The sequence below is a fragment of the Lampetra planeri genome, chromosome 11, assembly GCF_965212315.1.
Source record: "Lampetra planeri chromosome 11, kcLamPlan1.2.h2, whole genome shotgun sequence".
Lineage (NCBI taxonomy): Eukaryota > Metazoa > Chordata > Hyperoartia > Petromyzontiformes > Petromyzontidae > Lampetra > Lampetra planeri.
The window spans coordinates 3,060,579-3,083,687 of NC_136117.1; the positions used below are offsets into that span (position 1 = coordinate 3,060,579).

General features: G+C 47.7%; 1 protein-coding gene across 2 annotated transcripts in view; it reads right to left on the reverse strand.

Moving 5' to 3' along the window:
• Window positions 1-23,109, reverse strand: part of LOC144721212 (glutamate receptor-interacting protein 1-like) — a 338,853-nt gene that overhangs the window by 225,729 nt on the left and 90,015 nt on the right. For both annotated transcript variants that reach the window (XM_078598644.1, XM_078598645.1), the window contains one exon: window positions 15,556-15,648. In XM_078598644.1, coding sequence (XP_078454770.1) covers window positions 15,556-15,648 — 93 coding nt within the window. The remainder of the gene's footprint in view (window positions 1-15,555; window positions 15,649-23,109) is intronic.

Here is a 23,109-nt window from a genome sequence, read left to right on the forward strand (position 1 = left end):
AAGGACAGTGGACTCCACATGAGTGGGGCAAATGCATTGAAGAAGATTCCTTATTTTTCTAAATACATTTCATAAATGGGATTGTTTCTAATTGTTGATTCATGCGTAACCATGCAATTTTAGCCTCATCGATGGATGTTATGGGTGGTCGCAACTTCGGTCCAAATTAAATAACAGCACGTATATAATTAATGTTTGTTTCCCCTTTCAGGACAGCGCTACTCACACGAGGTTTTGTGAGCTCTTGCTATTCAGCACTTGTGCAACGCTGCCAACCGGAATATCGCGGCAACAAAAACGTTTGTTTGGAATTGTCAACTCATTATACTCACGAAATAATCTGCGCAGGCTCAAGCAATTGAGGCGAAGTGCCGCTGCAGTTCATTCTGCGCACTCGGTGGGTTTCCACGCGGCGCCGGCTGTTCATTAACATGCACAGTGGGAGCAAGGGGTTCACCAGCGTACGCTCAAAGCCCCATTATTGTGCATCGAGCGATCAGGTGTGTTAATTGATCCAGAAGTGGCATTCGTCTGTTACTACTTAACACAGTTTACTCCTGCTATCCGTAATCATAAAAGTCACTTACCCCTGGCTGCTATGTTTGAATATTTTAGCACGAGTAAATGTATTTCGCACGATGGCAAACCTCCAAGATATTTTACGGTGTTTTCAAGTGCATATTCATTGCCTTTGTGTGTGCGCGCATGTGCGTCTGGAGTTACAGTTGGTCAGAAATGGTTTTATCACTGCGGTTAAGGCACTGCGCTACAACTGCAGTGAATTGGGCTGAATTTCTGGCCATTTGCAAACAGCAGCACCTACCTGACTTGGGCCTTCTTCTTTAGGGTTAACTTGGCCTCAGTGGTGTAACAAGTGTGGGGGCACCCCCCAGTGGCCAAAGCTACGAGTTGGGGCCCCCTTGACAAACACCATGAGATGCGTTTTCAACAACAGTGTCAAATAACTAAAACGTATGTAATGATGTGATGAGGAAAAAGGAGCCCGCGATATATAATTGCCTAGGTGCGACCGTGCGAGACAAATCAAATATTGGTGGGGCCCCACTTGACTGATTGCCGCACCCCCTATGCTGATAATGTAGTCACTCTGCCACTGCTTCGCCTGAACCGTGCATCACCGAGACATCGGTTGGCAGCTCTGACTGAAAACGAATTTCTTTAAGAACCACTTTTTGTGGTTAGTTTGTTGTCCTTCCCCCGCACGTCCGATTTGCAAGGTTGGTGACATACGGTGCGAAAGAAGTTCAACTATAGCAGCATATAGTACGGGGTAGATCCGTGTGATGTAAGGAAAAAGTTTAGCTGGAGGCATATTATATTTTTTGCGACATAGAATTGTAATGTATGACTTACTGTTAGTAGCTCAGCTTATTGGAGAGTATATTTAGTATATTGATGATATTGATGTAGTTTATATTTTAGTTTTTTACGTGGTGGTTTGGCTGCTGCAGCTCCTTACTATTAAAATTCCTTCCCTTTATTACTGCTAACCCTACCTCCTCCCTTTGTTGCTGCTAATCCTACATAATGCACGGGCATAATATGACTTTGAGACCCCCCCCACCTCCTACGCATTCCACAAGTAGTGACTAATCCCATATCTGCATTTTCCTTAAATATGCTAAATTCCTATGTTGATATGCAAATTCATTTGTCAAGGCGCCCTTCCTCCCCTAACCCAGCTTAAATATACGCTGCCAAGCTTGGTGGTGTTCATTCAGACGCTGTCTTTCCGACAGACCTGTTCTTCACCTGAGGACGGCTGCTTGCGTTGTGGCCAAAACGTCGTGAGAATTGTATTTTATTATGTTTTATTTTTATTATTTTATTATTTCCCTTCTACGTGACTTTACCGAAAGAACCAAGAAGATGAATCCCTGCAGTCACGAAAGCTTTAAATCGAAATTTAAGTTCAACATACCTACGTTCATCGTTCACAGCAGGTCAACAATGGTTCACTTTTTCAAAGACTGGCCCCGACCATAAGAATGTGGAATTTCCACCGATAATTCAGGGCCCGTGCTTATTTACAGTTTCTGTGAGTTTCTTTTTTTGTGAACTGGTATTTTACTCAATGTAGTTACACAATCATGTGGTGGCCAGCGCAGGGCAGCAACATCCATTGTTGTACTGCACTTCTATGGCACTTGTTCCTTTGCTTGCCTTCAAAAAACCGCAACTGACCAGCATGGTCAAAACATCCCCACCCTTCCCATGATCCGCACAGACTGTGGAGGCCCTCATCCAGAGGTGGTGGATTGGCAAGGCTGCACACGTGTATACACGAAGTCGACCCTGCTTCATGTAGGCCAAACAACATGTTTTAACATGTAGTCACTGACCTACAATATTCTGTCAGACTTCAGGCTCTCGAGAAGAGCCTGAGGCTGCTCGCAGTATGTGTGAGGCATAGCGCCGCGGTGGCGAGATGTCAACTACCTCGCCTGGTGTGGAGGTGGTCGTGGATTCGATCCCAACCCTGACGATGCCTGCTGTATATTTGGAGTTTGCGTGTTCTCCCTTTGGTCGTTTGGATTTTTCTCCGGATCCTCCGGTTTTTCCCTCCACATTTAGAAAACATGCATTTAGAGTCTTTGGCCGCAAGACATTTCCACGTAGTAAGCCACTTCGTCGAGCTATCATTTGTGGCTCCTTAAATTTTACTATATAGCTCAGTGGGTCTTAGCTGGTAAATAATAAAATAAATATATCTTATTCTCAGAATTAATCAGAGTACCTGCATTATTTCCAGCTGATTATATTAAAATATTTCAGTCAGAAACATTTTAATTGCTGGGCGACAGGCCTTCCCAAGTCGCTGCCATCTCTCACAATCCACATAGCATATGCACATGAGCTGATTTTACCACTCTTGGATTCGTTATATCTCTTGGCTGTCACTCGTCTTGACCACAGGACATCACCCCCAGCAGTCGATTGATCGCGGCTGATGATGATGATGATGAAACACTTACATTGTTAATATTTCGCGTTTAAAACGTGCACTGCTTTTACGCGAAACAATATTTAACCAAGGCCATTTCACCTAATTACTAAACAATCGTCACGTCCGGGAACGTCCTCTGAGAAGGCGGGAGCGACGAAGCGAGCTCGAGTGCAGGTGCTGAGGGGGATTGTTGCACCACAGCAGCACTGGAATGAACATGGCTGATGATAATGACCAATGAGATAATTTTTCCCTTCCCACCACCACCAAGGGCTTGCCTAGAATTTCTGCCCAGTGAAGTGAGTGCCGACCCAGGGTGAATCACGAGGCCGTAGAGGGGGGCAGGGTAGGGAGGAGGCATGGAGGGTTTTGCTGTTTATTGTGCTGTGTCAGAGCCAGCCTCATCTCCATGACATTTTGTCTCAAGAAGACACAGAATATATGATTGGCACGGGAGCAGAATGTAAATCGTGTACTCCACGGCTGCATTGTAATTTATTGCGTAAATATTACACTGCGCTTGTACATAAATCTCTCACTATTATGACTGGGTTTTGGATATAAATAAATAAGTACTGGGTTTGTTCAATTGCTCAAAGAAAATGAACACTCCATCCGCGTTGTTTGGCGAATGCCACTTACCCACAATGTCAGGCCACCCAGTGACATTGGATTCACAGCCGGCCACACCTTGCCGATGGTGAGGATCGGTAAAATACAATCCAGTTGCACGCCAGCTTAGCGATTTCGTCAGAAAAATCTAGCGACTTTGGGTTTCCCGAGTGATAAACATTTTGCCAAAGCGACCCGTGGCCATTCTAGAGACCTTGTGACATGAGGACATTACTGAACGTATACTCATGAGCAATTGCAGGTAACTTGTACCAGTTTAGGGTCTTGTTTACTTTTTAATACAAAGTCTAGGGTGCATTGCTGACGGCTTTGGAAGGTCTATCAAGCGACATCCTGCAAAGTTCGTGAGGTTTACTTCGCGATTTTACTCTCTTAATAATAAATTGTTGTATTATGATTAATCGTACATTAATAATAACATTAATCAAATGAAGAGATGGCAACACTTGAAGAGAATTTCCTGAGAAATATGAACCCAGTTGGCTCATCAGGCTGCAGACTAAACAACGAAATCACTGAACCCGGTATTCTGCTGAAGAAGCGCTAAAACCTCTTTTGGAATTTCACCCACGCCCTACTCATTAAAGTCGATCGCTAAGTTTTCCCTAAACATGCATATTTTATGACAACTTACTGACCAAATTATGTTGTTCATACAGTTTTTGTTGAGGAATACAGTAGAACCTCTGGTCACGACCATAATTCGTTCCGTAACTTTGGTCGCAACCCGATTTGGTCGTGACTCGAACCTAATTTCCCCATTGGATTGTATGTAAATACGATTAATCCGTTCCAGACACCTACGAACTGTATATAAATATTGTTTTTAAAATATTTTTAAGCACAAAAATAGTTAATTATGCCATAGAATTCACAATGTAATAGTAAACTAAATGTAAAAACATTGAATAACACTGAGAAAACCTTGAACAACAAAGAAAACTAACATTGCAGCGTCAAGGTTTAGAATCGTTAAACAAGATGATTGTTTCGTCTGCTACATCAGTCGGTCGATTCTGAGAGAGAGAGAGAATATTCGTATGAGCTATTCATGTTTCTATTGAAAGTAAGCTAACAGTAATATTTGGGTACAGTATTGTTTTTGGAAGCATTCACCGTAATATCGTGTGAACGTTTACTTCACCGCATCATCGTATGAATGATGCGAGAAGAGATTAACGGGTTCTTATGTTAGCGATTTACGTACTCAGCGCTTTCACTCTCTAAATTACGGCTTGAATGAGGGGGGAGGGGTATGACTACACTCACAAAATTAATATCTTACTAAGAATTTTATATAACAAAAGTTATATACATAACTGTTACGCTTTGTGTAATTCAACAAAACAAACAAAACACACGTGGGTCGCTGTTGTTTGTAAACAAACAACAGGAAATTTGGCACTTACAAAAAAATATGGCGCGGAAGGGGAAATCGGCTGCGGCCGTGTTTGATCGCCACCCGAGGTTGTGTTCGTGACCAGATTAAAAAATGTTGTGAATTTTTTGGTCGGAACCCGATTTGGTCGTGGTCAGAAGCGTTCGTGACCAGAGGTTCTACTGTATACAGCAACGAGCTTACCGTAAAGACTTAAGGGCCACAAGTCAAAGCGTCTGCTCGCTCGGACAACCTTTGGGTGGAGCTGATGTCAACTGGTGGGCCTGAGATCAACTACGCCAGAGACGCGTGTGTGTGTGATGATACGAGTAACAGACGAGACAGCAGAATATTGTCACATCCGTCAGCGGTTCTTATTCGTGTAAAAACAATTCTGCTGGATGTTCACACGTCTGTAGACTGAACTTATATTTTGCACTCCCGCAAGGCCGTGCGACTGATGGGTTGTAGGTATTATGTTGAACTACTTTCGCACCGTACGTAGCCAACCGTGCTAATCGAAGGTGCAGGTTGTGTAAGAAATATATTTTTTACGCGGATATGGACATGAGAAAAAGACAGTCTGCTTACTTATTTTATTTATATTCTGCACAATGAAGCTCATGATTATTTTGATAATTTGCATGAAAAGTAAAAGTATAGCCATCTGCTAAAAGTGTCCAGATGTCTGGAAATGGCCATTTCTGATCATGGCATGAACAAGAACCAAGGTCGACTTTTCAAAAAGCTGTACTTCTTTTTTTGTTGATCACATACGAAATGTTGGATGAAGTGGACTCTGACTAAGACATCAACCTCCAATCCTGTGACGGCGAGTTTGGAACTCTGCTCAGCACCACCACAGTCGGATGAAGCATACACGCCGCTGTACGAATGCACATGCTTGTACTTGCACCTTTATATTGCACGTGCATATAAACCAAACCATTTCACAGTACATTAGTTGGCTTTGGCGAGGGAGTTGGCATCTCTCAAGTCACATCTCAAGTGTGCAGGCATGGCCTCCGGTGTGTGCTGTATTTAGCATCCCATTTGTTTCTTTCTTCACGGCTTAATGTTAAATGCGAGCAGTCACGCGGCACCGCCGATCGGTCCATCTTTGCACGGCCGTAAAACAGTGCCTAAGTGGATCCCAGTTACTTGATGGGAATTTTTTTTTTCAGAGTTCTAAAGTGCAAGGCTCGCACGAGCAATTTCGTGGATGGGAGGCATGTGACAGTGGCGGCCCGCCTTGTCAACCTGAAACCTGCAAATATCCACTGGGCATGCTGTGAACACCAGATCTTACGCCAGACAGCTGCCATGGTGACCGGTGCGGCAACGTCACCTGGACACACGTCTACCGCTGTGGTACCCGCCTCTGGACCCCCCCCGAGTCCCCAACCAGCCACACAAGCCAGGCACGAGTCCAAGTGTCGAGAATCGGGGATGGGGGTTCATCTCCATCGGTGGCCCCCCGAGTCCGTGCCGTTAAATTTAACCACCCTCTGTTAGAGCCCAATGATGCTTGCCAAAGTGGTGCAATTTCTTTAGAACTATATTTTGTGTTTAGTTTGTTGTCCTTCCCCCGCACCTCCAATGAGCACGGTTGACTATGTATGGTGCGAAAGAAGTTCAACATACATACGGTTAGCACGCACACTATAGACTTGCAATGCAGAGGTCGCCGGTTGAGTTAGATCCCTCAGGGCAGCAGGTGACATAATGCTGCAAGTTCCTGAAATCACCCCACCTCCAGCCTCTGCCCACCCAGCAGTATTTACCACGGGTATTTGATCGGCTGGTCATACGGTGGGGTTCTGTGGGTAACACCCGCCTCTTCCATAAGATCTGGCCAATGTGGATAAGTCGGCCAAAATACACTGCAGAGGGACTCTCAAGAGCTCCCTCCGGAAGAGGCCCTCTTTCCAGCACTGACGAGAGCAGGGAAAGGGCTGCACCTTTATCTGCTTGCATGAAAGAACCCAGTCTATCCCTGGGGACCGCACAGCGTTCTCCCCACAGAGTGGCATGAAAATCTGCACCTTGGCTGAGAGACGTTCATCGCGGCCGGTGTCGGCGCTCGCCTTATGCGGGCGACTGTTCCGCAGAATACAACTGCGGGCGGGCATTGCCGCACAGTGACGGATAATAGCGTGGGCCGCTGCACGGGGCACAGGTCCTTGGGCAAACAAGTCCGCTTACTGGACATCTGTGAAAAAGATATTTGTAGCTGATCGGATTCCTCCAGCATAAATAAATATTCTGATTTTTATTCTGATATTCACACGACTTCATGTGCGTGCGTAAAAAAAAGTATTGATGTCAGCCAAAAGTGGCCGAGAGTAGCCTGAGTGGACCTTGGACATTGGGAATGCCTGCGTAGGGAGTTACAAATGACCGCGTGCGCCTTGTGTTGATGATAGTACGCCACTCGCTCCGCTGCTGCTCCTGACTACCTATCCCGCCGCATTTCGTTGGCCCGCTGTGTATGGTCCGCTGTGTATGGTCCGCTGTGTTACGTTGGCCCACTGCGTACGGCCCGCTGCGTACGGTACGTCGTCGACCCCCCCACTTGCTCGTTAAGCAGTGCGGTGCCCAGAACGCTGAACGCAGCAAATGGCCAATGTCGTTGAGGAAAGCAGCACCGCTCGGCGGTTTAGAGAGGGGGGGTGTCATGGCTGTTTTGGTTACGGCTCAGAGCGCTGGCGCGGGGGAAACCACGGACAGAACGGGAAGGCAACCAGAACCGGTGCTACCAACAATTGGCCAAGCTGTGTGGCCGGATATTGAGATGTTTGGCCAACTCCATGAATGCAGCTCAAGCAGAGCTTGATGCTCTACATTTCCACGTGATGATAAGCCACTTCGTTGAGGTATAATTCGTGGCCAGGTCGCTTATGAAAAATAAGGTAATTGCTCAGTGGACTTTACCTGGCAAAATTTAAATATTTTGTTCATGATGTTTTTACTTTTCCTATACTTTGCACTCCTATCGTGTTTTTGTATTGTTTGTTTGTTGTAGCCTTTTTGACCCGCCCTAACGGGAAACCTGTAAAAATAGCATCATATCACAACAGATTCCTCCAGTATAAATATCCCAATTCTGATCATAAAATGGTATGTCAATGCAGTTTTTTTTTCATATTCAATTATCAATGTAAACTTGAATAGATATCGATTTTCGTTTTTTTAGTGCATACCAGTTCCACTGATATCTGCAATCTGATTTACAGAGTCCTGATCGCAACAGCCGATGAGGTCGCTGCGCTCTTATATTTTATCTGTAAACTAAGTGCCTTCCTGTGGCTACGCCATTCTTCACACTGGCTTTCCGAGTCTCCGGCATTAGCGAATAAATGCAAAGAAATCCCAAAGGTGCCTTAGTCTGGCTGCGAGAGCCTTGGGCATCAACACTGAACCTTTAACAATCATACAGATTCCTTCATCTGGCTCTCTTAAGCCATGGCGCATTAAGATTCAACAACAAGAATCCTAGGACAGCCTCAGTCTGGCTCTGTGCGTGTTAATGCAGCACACGGATTGGATTGTGTACAGCACATGCAGTCTGTACATACGGTGCTGTGGTACAAGCGCGTACATATAAATGTGTCGTTAAACCTGCCACCACCTGGCACAGACAATTAATAAGGGTTGTCACATAAACAAAACGTGCCAATTCGTTACTAGTACAGCACATCGGTGTGTTGGAGAGTAAATCTACAACATTTACAATTTGCTTACCATGACGTTTCGCCAGTAATTCCATCCAGCATCATCGGGCGATTTTGTTACAATCCCGCCTGGATGTAATTAGCAGCTAAAATTCATATTCAAATAGTTAATGTTGTGGATTTACTCTCCAACACACTGGTGGGCTGAGGTAGTCACTAATTGGCACTTTTTGTTGACGTGACAAACCTGACTGGCTGTGTCAGGTGGTAGGGGGGTTAACGACACATTTATAAACTTGATTTGAAGCGTTCGTGACTGCAGGAATTATTCTTTGGTTCTTTCGGTAAAGTCACGTAGAAAGAAATTAAATTAAATAATAGAATACGACGTTTCGATTGCAACACAAGCAATCGTCATCAGGTAGAACTACATTTGAGAGAGAGACAAAACACAGACATGGAGTCACACAGACAGACACACAAGCAGAGAGACAACACAGAGACACACAGAGAGAGACACACAACATACACACACAGAGACCCAATGCCTCTGTGTCGAGGCTTTAAATAGAGAGAGGGGGTGGGGCAGAGAGAGAGCTGGGTCTGCTGGGGCAGGTGCTGGAGCAGAGAAATTAGCATGTCAATGAAAGACCCAACAAGACTGGTACATTTTAGAGAGAGTTGTGTGGTAATCCACCCCGAAGCGACCGAAGGAGAGAAAGATCGAATGGACCTATGAGAGCCTGGTAAATTTTAGAGAGAGAAATAGGCCGTTTGAGAAAACAAACTTAGAAAATGTTTTGGAAATGTAATGCAATGCAACAACATTTATACTTTCGCGATTTAACCCAAACAAAGCTTCATCATGAATAATATTGGTCGCGAAAGCCTGCGTGTCAAACTGTTGTATGAGCGCTCGCTTTGCCTGTCTGGAGCAGACTGTTTTGCTTGAACTTATAATCCGCAGTGATTTAAGAAAATATTATGAGTCAGGTGCAATTGCACAGGCTCTCCAAACAACAACGGCAGTCTCCGATGGGGTCTTTGCACAACAAAGTGACATATCAGACTCTGATTACGCTTGTAGATAACGTATTGACATGACTCTCTCGTGGGGTCTTTACAGAACAAACTGGTGGTGTGGCTCAGGGAGCTAATCGAGCACTTGAAGCATTCACCCAGCACCAATAATACAAGAATGTAGAGTTCGAATCCAGATAGCTCCGTGATGATTTTTTCTCGATTCCCAAGTGTGGCGAGTTAATGGTCTCTGGCAGGGCGCCAATGAATGTACAAAATCAGAATCGGGATCTATTTGATTGCTCACTTAGTTCATCTTATTTTGGCTTGTGCGGGACATCTGCTCAATCTCCATGTAATAATTATAATCACCTCTGTAGAAGGGCGTGTGCAAAGCAGCACCACTTTATAAAAACACACAATCAGTTCTTGCAACGTGACATTATCTCTTAACGCGATGCTCCGCATCATTATCACCATCATCAATCCACTGCTGGATGAAGGTCTCTCTAATCTTGCAGTGCAATCATCCATCCAGCACCTTCACATGAACCGATCCCATCGCTCCATCTTCTCAGTGGACGCCCTCTCAAGACGTGTTTCATTCCTTGGATGCCACTCTGCTGCATGTACTTGTGTATATATGTTGAACTTCGTTTGCACCATACGTAGCGAACCATGCTAATCGGAGGTGCAGGGGAGGACAATAAACTGAACACAAAAGGCAGTTCTAAAGAAATTAGTTTTCAATCTGAATGATTTCAAAGTGCATATCTCCAGCGACTCTCGAATATTGGAAAGAAGAGTATTGCAGATTGGCCGCGGAAGCGCATCTGAAAGCGTGCAATGCGGTGACCGTCTTTGATCGATGGCCAGCCAAAAGCCAATGCGAGAATGAGCGGAGTTTGCGTGGTTTATGCTCCATGGCGAGATCAGGCTCTACCATCGAATGCTGAAATCACTGCCAATTGCAACTTTGAGCAGGGGACACGGTCATTATGACCAGCAGCATTTATTATAATATACACAATTTGAGAGGCATTGGCTAAACCGTGTTTGTTCGATGGCCAGCTCACCATGCCCTTCTCGCCAGGAAGTGTCCTGCCCCAGCTCACTCACTTTTCTTCACATTTTGGGCGGCGTCGTTAACCTCCGTGTGTTCTCTAAACCTAAGTGTTCATCTTAACGGATGCCCTGCGATAACAACGGATATATCAGTCCCATGCCATGATGCAAAACAGCACAATTATAATATACTCTCGACCCCCCCCCCCCCCACTTTTACTTTCTCATACACAGCGCCCTCCCTCCACCCTATGTTACAAACAAAAACGAAATGTTCTATCGGTGCGATTTCCCCATGTAAATGAGACAATAGATCCCCCTCCATCAACCTGTACTCGTCGGGGTACATGTGGCCTGGTGGATATTCGCACGCGGTTGTTTTTGTTGCCCAGCGTTCTTCAGAGGGCTTTTGTTTTTGTATGCAGCCAAAAATCTAATTTAAAAAAATATACACTCTGGAGGGAAATAAAATTCACCGTCAACGACCTCTCTCTGCCTCTCGCGAGGTCTTTAGACAGCAGACTGAGAGACCAGCCTCTGTTGGTTGCATTTAAGACAACCCACGTGCAGACGAGCACAGCATCTTCTTAGCAACATTTAAAGAAAAAAAAACTCCTCAAACAAATTAATCGCCTCAATCTTGTCAATGTTTAAGCTGCCTTCCGAGTACCAGCGAGATAGATGCGAGTAATAGATGCTACTCCTTACGTTTGGAGGGAGCAGACGCGAGTCCCCAGTATGGGACTCGCATTGGCCGTCGTAAATAACGCCGTCACTTAGCCAATACCCCTCCTCTCAGCACTCGCCAAACTTAGCTTACCTTGGCTTTCAAAAATATATCTTTGGCACATTTTTCGTGGAAAACTACGACGAGGCCGTTTTTGGGAAGTTGGACCAATTACTGAATTGTGAATTCGTTAAAATTACATTAAAAAAACGCCTTTCATTTGTTTATTTTTGTTTATTTGCCAGAGATTATTTTTAGCAAAACTTTCTTTAACGTTAGATGGGAGTCGCACAGATTAAAGTAATTGTAAAAGGAAGTTATCGGCTTAATTACTCGATGTCCTGAGGCCAGCAGCTGGATTCACAACTCAACAATCAACTTTTTGTTGATACTAAATTAATATCCGTAATAAACGAAGTAAGTTTAATAATAACCTACGTTTTCTGTTTGACTTCAATTCAATGTCTTGTCTTAAGAAAATGCAAACCGTAAGCTCGTGTTATCCGAGGGTAATTATAATTTCACAACCACCACCACTGCACAAGCAACAATGCCAGAATATTCATGCAGCTCATTCACAGGTTCTACATTTAAAACGAATTTCTTTAGAACTGCACTAGGGGTCGGCACGGTTTGAACCGACTCAAACTGGTTTCAAATTGAGCAAACCAAACCAAACCAGCGACGACTGAACCAAACCAAACCAAAACCAAACCAAACTAAGCTAAACCAAACCTCTTGAGTTGGCTTGAACCGAAAAGATGCGCGGCAAACAATATTCGCATTCAATACAAATATCAAGTGTATTAATCGCTAATTTCTACGCAGGCTTTCTACATATTGAGATTCACTAGCAAGTACTGGACGACGATGTCGTCCACAGCCATCTCCTCAAGCTTGGCACGCCCAATGTCCTTGAACGCAGTGTGGTAGTTCAATGGCAGTGAAACCCCAACACTAGGCAACATCCGCGCCCACGAGCGCACACACATCTCGGCCTTGAACGTGCACTTGTGCAGGTTTGGTCGGTCGAGAAAGGAGCGCTTGGCGGCCGAGTTTGCTCTCTCGGAGGGCACGGACGACGCCGGGATAGGCAAATAGTCGAGGGCCACGCGTCGTAGGCGCGGGTACTTGCCGCCGTACAGCTTCCACCACTCGACGACGTCCATGCTCAGGTCCTGAGTCGGCTCAAGCAGGAAGCGGTCGACCTCGGAGGCGGCGCCGTCGTGAGCGTTGGGCGCATAGACCATGTCAAAGAGGATGTTAATGCCGCCACGCGGCGCCGCCTTCGGCGCCGCGTCCGTCGTCAACGCTGGGTAGCGCTGGTTGAGAATGTCCGTCATCATGTCCTTGATATTGCTGTACTCGGTGCTCGAGGCCGCGGGCTTGGGGTGGCGCAGGTCGAGAAAGCGGGCGACGCGGCTTGGTTCGGACGAGAGAAGGTCGCTGTACTTGACCATGTAGTCGGAGATGGTCACGGCGGCCGAGCTCACGACCACATGAGGACTCGGGCGGTGGGTCATGCAGTGGCTCAAGAGAGCCTCCTGCGCCGTGATGGCGTTCGAGATGGTGCAGTACTCCTCGGCGCCCATGGCATCGGAGATGGCCGCCGGCTTCTCCAAGAACTGGCAGAGCAGCGCCGCCTGCTCCCACTGCTCGTCCGACAAGCCGGCCTGGCTCCGCGACCAGCCGGGCTCAAGGCAGATGGCGTCGATCACTTGGCGCTGCCTTAGCGACGCCGTGAGCATCACGTACGTGCTACCCCAACGTGTGACCACGTCGAGGCAAGGCGGCTGCAGCGGGCACTTGAGGTAGTGCCGCGCGAGCGACGTGTAGGCCGCCCTCTTCGTCTTGCTCTTGCGGATAGCGCCGAGTGTCGTGCGGAGGCTGCGCAGCAGTGTCTCGAACGCGCCGAATGAGGCCTTGACGCCGAGGTTGACGCAGTGTGCGATGCACCGCAAGCAGCACGTCGAGCGCAGGTTGCTCCCCTCGAGGAGCGTGAGGGACTTGGCGGATGCGACGGCGTCAGAACCGCTGTCGGTGACGACGGCGAGCAGGCGCGGCCACACGCCAAAGTCGTCGAGCAGCTCGTGCAGGCGCTGCGCCATGCGCTTGCCCACGCCTTCGCCCGGGGCCACCCAAAAGAAGTCAATGATGCAGTTGCACATGGAGAACGACGCCGGGTCCATCCAGTGGAGGGTGACCGAGAAGAAGCCGGTCATGGCGTCGTTTGTCCAACCGTCGTAGGTCAAGGAGACGCAAGAGCCAAAAGTAGTAAAGTACTGTAGCACGAGTAGCTTGAGGACGACATACATCTCGAGCATGCGGCGCTTGACCGTGCGCTCAGACTTGGGCTCGTAACCCGGGGCAGCTCGTTGAAGAAGAGTCGTAAAGGGATCCGATGTTACGTGTTTATGGCCTAGACCACTCGTCGCGATGTACTCGGCGACAAAGCTGTCCATGGCCTTGCTCGCGTGCGCTGACATGGGCGTGGCCATCTTGGACTGCACGAGCAAACCCTTCCCCGTCGGCGGCGACGTGACGACCGTGGGCGACTCGGGGTCGACGATCCCATGGGTCTTGAGATGCTTGATACGGGTGCCCGAGGAGGTGGAGCCCGCGTACTGGAGGGTGCAGATCTTGCAGGTCCGGCTCTGCACGTCGCCCGCGGCCTGGCTCGTCTCAAAGTACTCGTCGTGCCACAGCGCTCGGGACACACGGGCCTTCTTGGGCTTGGGCTGCGTCGCGGTCTGCAGCGCTGCGGCGCCGAGGGTGCGCATGAGGCTCTGCCGCGTGTCGCCGCTCGTGGCGTCCGGGCTCTCACGTTCGCTCGCCATCGGCTCCTCGTCGCTACCGGCGTGTTTGGTCTCTTCCACGTCATTGGATGAGATACCTTGTGATGCTGGAGCCGCCGGGGATGGCGCCGTCTTGAGCCGCTCGAGCCATAGAGATGCAATTGCAAAGTGAATTCGCAGGCAAAGGCAACTACAGCATGTCCTTTCGTGTCGCCTTTACAACCAACCAAACTAGTTTGAGCCGGTTCCACCCTGTCCGAGCCAAACCGAGTCGGTTTTCGTAGCCCCAAACCAAACCAAACCAGTTCAAACAGAGCCAAACCAAACCGATTTGGTTCGGTTCAAACCGCGGTTTGGTGGTTTGAGCCAAACCGTGCCGACCCCTAAACTGCACTCATCCTCGCAGTGGCTTTTGGCGAGCAATCGTACAAAGACGGTCACTGTATCGCACGCGTTCAGATGCGCTTCCGCGACCATCTACAATGCTCTTCCTTCCGATATTAGAGAACCAATGGAGCTATGCACTTAATCATCCAGATTTAAAACTCATTTGTTTAGAGCTGCCTTTCGTGTTTAGTTCGTTGTCCTTCCCCCGCACCTCAGATCAGCACAGTCAGCAGCGTACGGCGTGAAATAAACTTTCAACACACCGGACTTAAAATACATTTCGGCGCCTGAACAACTGCAGCCCAGGCAGCGAGAGCGATGACTTAGTCACTTTTTTGTGGACGCACTCCCACGCTGCGCGCCGCAAAGATATCCGTGACGCGGCGGCGGTCGCGAGCGCCTCGTGGGCTGCCCCCTGTGGAGGCTCCCCCCACGTGGTGCCCGATCCGGCGCGCCGTGCGTGCATCGTGCAGCGTGTGGTAGTGTGCACGTAGCCTGGCACAAGTGCCGTGGTGGCGTCACCGCCACTTAGTGGCGAATGGCGGTTGTTGTTGTCGTTGTTGATAGTAGTGTAGCGGTTAGCGTGCTGCCCTACGAACCTGGGGGACCCGAGTTTGATTCCCGTTCACGGCCAACACCAGTGATGAATATCTGAACTGGTACTGGGCCTCCCCTAGTTCGACTCAGCCTCAAATGAGTACCTGGTGCGGTGTGTAAATATTGCCACTGGGGAGAAAAAGGCGGCCGGGTGCGGTGCTGGCCACCCACCCCCTCGTGTGCCGTGCCGGCCTTCATAGATGCTGCTCGCTAACATCACTTGCCCCAACACTCTGTCCAGGCTATACGTGCGTTGGTGTACGTCCGTGTGTGCGCGTGTGTGTGCGTCTCCATGTGGAGGAGGCACCCACCCGGGATGCCCTGCCGGTGAGACGGCGGCGACGTGTCCCCCGTGACGGCTGGGGGCTGGCTCTGCGCTCCGCCGCGCGCGTAGCTGGCTTCATCTGCGAACAAAGCAGCCGGAGCCGTGAGCACAGCGTCAACAACTGGCGGCCGTAGTGGCCAAGGGCGGGGGGTGGGGCGAAATAAAATCACGCGATGCGTGAGTTCTGTAACGCTTTCCTGTCGTGCGTTTGTCATCGGAAGTATTTAATCGTACTCTTCCGTATGATTGATATCCATGCAGAGCAACAACTAAAATTTCAGTTGAACACGAAGTCGGCTTTCGTGACCAATATCATCCATTAAGCAGGATTTTGGGTTAGATCGCGTAAATATAAAAGTGTCGTTAAACCCGCCACCGCCCGACACAGTTAATAAGTAAGGTTAGTCATATAAATAAAACATGACAATTTGTTAGTAGTTCAGCACACCGGTGTGTTGGAGAGTAAAGCCACAACATTTACAATTCGAGTACGACGTTTCGCCAGAAATTGCAATGAGCATCATCAGGCGACAGCCAGAGTTATGGAGAAATCCTCCTCTTCTTTCGGTACGGCTGATGTAGATACAGAGCAACAAACTACGATTTCACATTGAGGTGGTCAAGCCAGACAACCGCGTCAGGAGCGAGCGGAGTGAATCATCGCTGTGGTGTCTCCTTCGTATTTGTGGATCGGGGCATTGCATCGTTATATGTTGTACGGTCTGTTCTGGGATAACCGCAATCGCACACCACTGGAGAGTTTTCAATTTTCCATTTGTGCATCAGGTATTTGCATCTGCTATGGTTGGTGCAGTAGACGTGGTTTAGGGTGGACCGTGAGCTTCGTGGAAGATCAAAACCAGGGATCTTCTGCATTGGGTCTTCAACAAGCGGTGTTTGTTTGTGTATTTACTTGTCGATGATAACGGCGCCGCCCGTGGCGGACGCGTGGGAAGTGGCGTGTCTACGGGTCGTGACGGCCTATGGCGGCTTCAGAAGAGTCTCTGCCGGGAAGGGCACGGGGGGCAATGCTTTCATCAAAGTGGCCGGTTTCCTCCGGTGGCGAGTTCCTCCATTAAACTGAAGCTATTGCGTCATCTCCATTCCAGCGACATCTTGCCGTATGTTCACATATGCGGATGATATCGCTCTTGCAACCCAAGCACGGAATATGGAGGACACTGATGCAGTCCTCGAAAAAGATCTGAAGACTCTGGAAGAATACTTCAAGAATTGGAACCTTAAGCCAAACCCACCGAAGAGCGCCGTCTCCGCCTTCCATCTGAACAACAGACAAACTTCGAAAACGTTGAACGTCAACTTCTGCAGGGCAAATCTAAGGCATAATGAACACCCTCGGTATCTAGGAGTTACCCTGGATTGGACGCTTAACTAGCATCACCACCTCTAACAAGCTGAAGATAAAACGAAAGCACGAGTGAATATTATTCAGAAACATGCAGGAACAACCTGGGGAAGCAATGCCAGCACGTTGAAGATATCGACGCAGGCCCTAGTTCACTCCACTGCGGAGTACTGTGCCCCGGTGTGGGGTGCAAGCCCTCACACGAACCTTGTCGATGCCGAAATTAACAACGCGCTTCATATCATCAGCGGTTACCTAAAGTTTACTCTGCTCCCGTGGCTTCCGGTGCTGGTAAATATCGCTCCGGCCAACATCTCACGCGATGATGCGACGACACGGGAATACAACAACAAGACAATGAAAAACTTAACTTTGCCGCTCCATCAAGATCTAAAGGAACCCCCACGCTGCCCAAGGCTAGAATCCAGGAGACCGTTTTGGATACGCGCCTCCGCTCTAGCAGCCGAAAGTAAAGACACCGCCACTCGGTGGTCTGAATGGTGGGCGGCGATGGACGTGGCAAACAAAAACATAACTCACGATCCGTCGGTGGAAGTACCGTGATTCTCTCTTCGACGAGTATATAGCGAGAGGCTAGCAGCAAAGAAGCTAGCAGAACATATAGTGAGAGGCTAGCAATAGAGAAGCTACCAGAGTGTGTCGTGATATGCTAGCAGTGGAGAGGCTAGCAGAGTGAGAGAGAGAGAGCAGGCTAGCAGTAGAGAGGCTAGGAGAGTGAGAGAGACAGAACAGGCTAGCAGTGGAGAGGCTAGGATAGTAAGAGAGAGAGAGCAGGCTAGCAGTAGAGAGGCTAGGATAGTGAGAGAGAGAGCAGGCTAGCAGTAGAGAGGCTAGGATAGTGAGAGAGAGAGAGAGCAGGCTAGCAGCGGAGAGGCTATGAGAGCGAGAGAGACAGAGCAGGCTAGCAGTGGAGAGGCTAGGAGAGTGAGAGAGAGAGCAGGCTAGCAGTGGAGAGGCTAGGAGAGTGAGAGAGACAGAACAGGCTAGCAGTGGAGAGGCTAGGAGAGTGAGAGAGACAGAACAGGCTAGCAGTGGAGAGGCTAGGAGAGTGAGAGAGAGCAGGCTAGCAGTAGAGAGGCTAGGAGAGTGAGAGTGAGAACAGGCTAGCAGTAGAGAGGCTAGGAGAGTGAGAGAGACAAAAGAGGCTAGCAGTAGAGAGGCTAGGAGAGTGAGAGAGACAGAACAGGCTAGCAGTGGAGAGGCTAGGAGAGTGAGAGAGACAGAACAGGCTAGCAGTGGAGAGGCTAGGAGAGTGAAAGAGAGAGAGCAGGCTAGCAGTGGATAGGCTAGGAGAGTGAGAAAGCAGGCTAGCAGTGGAGAGGCTAGGAGAGTGAGATAGACAGAACAGGCTAGCAGTGGAGAGGCTGAGAGAGCGGAGTGAGCGAAGCAGGCGAGCAGCGCAAGCGGGAGAGTTGCGACGGAGTCACGTGGTGTTGAACGCAAGGAGTTCTGTTCGATTAAAAGTGACACAGGATGAAAAAGAAGTTGTCTGCGTGAAAAAACGCCACTACATATCTAAGGGACCTTTTTAGACAATAATAATAATACTGTTAAATATATTTTTTCGGGCCAACCAGCCACTTGGTGCTGTTGCTGCATTGGCAGTTGGTTCCCAAGCACAAACAACGAAGATAAACTCAACGACGTTTCGGGAAATGGCCCTTGAAGAAGGCCCAATGCCCGAAACGTTGTCAATTATATATTTTTTTCTCTTTTAGGCATTGTTAGTGACGAATGTGTCGTCCTTTCTTAATTTAGCAAATTATTTTTTTGTATCTATCAATGACCGGCATCTTGTAAATTACAAATTAACATTAACTACCCTGAATACCTGCATTTTATAGATCACAAAATAGCATTCAAGTGGAAACTGATGTAGTTTTCCAAGCTTTCACAATACACCTTGAGAACAAAAAAATGCGTACGAAACCGTAAAGAGGAAACCACTACACTGAGATTACAACATACAAATTAGAAGAAGAGTCTGGCAAAGGCAAAGATCCCCCACATAGCTAGTAGCAGACTGTTGGGGCAAGTGCTGTTAGCGAGCACCTATGAAGGTCGTAAAGGGCACACGAGGGGGTGGGTGGCCAGCACCACGCCTGGCCATCTTTGTCTCCCTAGTGGCGATGTTTACACATTGCACCAGGTACTCATTTGAGGCAGGCTCGACCTCGGAGAAGCCCAGGACCAGTTCAAAAATTGTCACCGTTGTTGGCCAAAAGCGGGAAACGAACTTGGGTCGCCGGGTTCGTAGCGCAGCGTATCACTAACAACTATGCTATCGCTCCCCATAGACAAAAGAGACACACCCCCCATACCTACGAAGTTCAGAGCAAAAACGAGAAGATACTTAAAAAAAATGTTTATCGCAGGGAGACAACGACAAACGCGTAAATGGTTAGAGTATGACATCGTTTCTGATGGCCGACATTTATAATGACAATTTAAAAAGATTTACGTGAGGACACGCGATTGGAGAACCACAAAAACAGAAATTTGAAAAAGTTTGGCTTCAAGATGACAGTGAGCAGAAAGAAAAGTTATGCGCTGCCAGCAAGTTTTCAAAACAAAAGAAAATACTGTCTTCGTTTGAAAGAGACAAATGGAACGTACAGCAGAACATATAAACCCCTGTAAATTACGCAAAATCGGAGCGATAATTCAAATTGTGAAATGAAGGTACAAATGAGTGCACGATACAGAGAGCTTTTGGGAAGAAAACAATATAATTTGATAAACGCGCCAAAGTGCACGAGGAAAACATTTCAATCGGTGCATTTTTTTTTTACAAAGGAAAACTTCCAGATACAAAAAAACCTGGGGGAAGACGAAAAATTAAGCTGGATGCAACTGGGAGTATTTGATGCAAATTTATTGATGAATATCTTAGACAAAGCTAAATGGAGGGCTATAACCGCCAACCATTTTCGAGATAGGAACACGGCTCACACAGAGAGAGACAGCGAGCGTATTACTTGCCGTGACGTACGGAGCATCAGCCTGGACATTGACACAAAGAAAATTTAAACAAAAGCTGAAAATTATGTAAAAAAAGCACGGAGAGATGGGTGATTGGAATTAAAATGAGAAACACATGAATCCGGGAACAACTATAAAGGAGAGATGTCACGTTGATTTTTTTTTTTCTAAATTGAAAACTAATTTCTTTAGAACTGCTTTTTGTGTTGTTTGTTGTCCCTCCCCGCACCTCCGATTAGCACGGTCGGCTACATACGTATGTACGGTGCGAGAGAAGTTCAAGAGGCAGTACGTACATGATATTGCTGTACGATATATGGTTCAACGTATGTTGGCTGTTGAGTAGAGTGGGCCTGGGGCAGCACAAATCGCCACAAGGGACGATGTCCAACTGATTATATTTTTAATTGGGTGCAGTTGTGAACAACAGCCATATCAGACATGAGTACATCTAATCGGCATGATCATTGGGTTCACTGCAGCTCAAAGTCCCTACAAGGCGTGCGGTGACGTGAGGAGATGTCCCATGTGGAGCTCGGGGCATTTGAAGGCCTGATGACCAGAATCGGTGATCTCGCCGACGATGTGTTAATCATGGAGGCAGCTCCATGTCGGGACAGCGGAGTGAAGTGGAGCTTCTGTCCAGGCAGCAATGTTCTGGGGGGCAAGGGCGTGGCTTGGCAGGATGGGACTGGTGTCAGAATGGCAGCCAAAAGAGGTGACTCGGCCGAGAGTAAAACCCAACGGACAAGATGGCACCGGCCCGCGTGCAAGGGGAGGTGGATTGCAGCATCGCTGAAACCAAATGGGCAGGAATTTACGTGCTTGTGCAATGTGTACTTCTATACACTGTGAACGTCTATTGATATCTTTCGTGACTTGTTCACCTCTTCCCTACCCAGCACTCATTTCGCCTTTTGTATGGCAAGTCGTTGTTTAACGCGGTGGGTGCGTTCCTGAAAAAATGCCGCGTGAAGCGAAAAATGCGTTTAGCGAAAACAATTTCCCTATAAATAATGTAACGATAAAGTTTGGAGAGATACGATGTACTACGCACATGGTGATATGGCGATGGCGGGACTAATGACTGAGCGTACGCCGCCGCGTTACTGCATCACTCCACGTATTGTATCACTCCGCTCAGCCGCGCAAAAACACGCGTTATAACGGGCACGTTCTGTGGTATAAGGGTGCGTGTTCTGCGTTATAACGATGTGGCGTTCCACGTTATAACGATGCGTGCTCCACGTTATAACCGTGCACGTTCTACGTGAAAACGGTGCACGTTCTGGGTTATAATGGGCATGTACTGTGTTGTGTAAAAAGTGTTCCCTAATGGAACAACGTGATCGCAAAAAAGCGTTCTTTGAACACGCATGAATTGAGGATTTGCCGTATTGTTTGTTGATGTAACTCGCCAACCCGCCCCAACTGGACATCTGTAAAAAATAACTTCATAACTCATCCGATTCCTCCAGGGTAAATAAAGATTATAATTCTGACCGACGATGAGGGATGGTGATGACAATGGCTAATGATGATGATATAACGTATTGCATGCGTGTCTGGTGATATCAAGCTGGTATCACTCTCACTGTAATGAGGTCACAAAATATTAAATGACTGCCATTTTTCAGGTGAAAAAGAAACCCATGCTGAAATTAATCATTAATAGGAACGTATATATTATTAATCGTGGTCAATACATCCCTGTTCATCATGAAGACTTCAGGTTTTAGATTTAAAAAAAAGCAGCTCGAGCACTTTTATAATAACATCTGGCAAACCGAATAACATTTTGAGTGAAATATAAGTGTATTTGCACATTGTTTTCCTGTATAGACCTTGACAGCAAGGCGCAGGCCTGCAATAGTTCACTCACGTCTCTGCAAGGATAAAGGGCCTCCACTGAGGGAGTTCTGAAAATCCCCACGAGACGGTATTTGGCCTACTCCTCCACGCTGGCCAGATATCTTGGAAGACGTGGGAGTACCCACACTTTACCCCACCACATGTGACCTGCCGCACGACTATGGTGTATGCACGTATCCTGCTGGGTGGACAGAGGGACGGGGATTGAAGGAACTTGCCTCCACTGTTTCAACTGCAATGCCGGGAGATCGAACCGGTGACCTATGGATTGCAAGACCAGTGCGCTCAACCCAGCTTTCCTAGGCAACATGTAGTAACAACTGCAGCGTTGTATAACAATAAGTGTAATTGAGACATGTTCTGCCCTTTTCACAATCCACTGCTGGATGAGTGCCTCCCGTACCGTGCACCTTGTGCGGGTTGTGTGACCACACTTACTCTCGCTCGTCAGTGCGGGTTAGGTAAAATAAACTAGTTACACTCATATTCTTTGGGTCTTTCGGTAAAGCCATGTAGATAGAAAAAAATAATAATAACAAAAGTTACACTCGTAACTTTAAACTATTAAACTAAACTATGTTTATTTTGCCAGTTAATGCCCCCTGAACTATACAGCTCTTTTTCAGAAACGACCTGGCCACAAATGAACCTCATGGCGGTACCCCGGTGTACCATAGTACCCCGGCTCTCGCACAATATCCGCGATGCAGTAATTTTTAGTCTGTTGGTGGTCGGCGATGCGGCAATCGACTCATCTCGACGAGCTGTACACAATGCACCACTACGGTGCGTACGAGCGTTCAGGGTTTCAGCGCAATCGTCCTCGCTGCGTTTCGAAATTGCGGAGTGGCACCGATTTCGGATTGATGGTTACCCCAGTCGTGGAATTAAGTACATCCCTGGAAAAAATTGCGTCCCAGAAATAAAATATTTAATTGTCTCGGCCATTTTGTATTATATGGTACCCCAGGGTACCACCATGATGATCAAATGATATCTCAACAAACTGGCTTATCCTGTGGAAATTGATAGCAGCCAAATACTCTAAACGCATGATTCTAAATGTGGAAGACCCGGAGAAAAATCCACACAACCACGGGGAGAACACATACAAACTCCAAATTAACAACGGGCGTCAGTGTCGGAATCGAACCAACGACCTCCTGCATATCAGGCGAGGGAATTAACATCTCGGCACCGCGGCAAGTAAAGGCACAGACCACAGACTTGGGAGCGCAGAGGTGATGTACAACAATTCGTTTTGCTGCACTAGCCCTCTGCTGCTTACCACATGAGCCC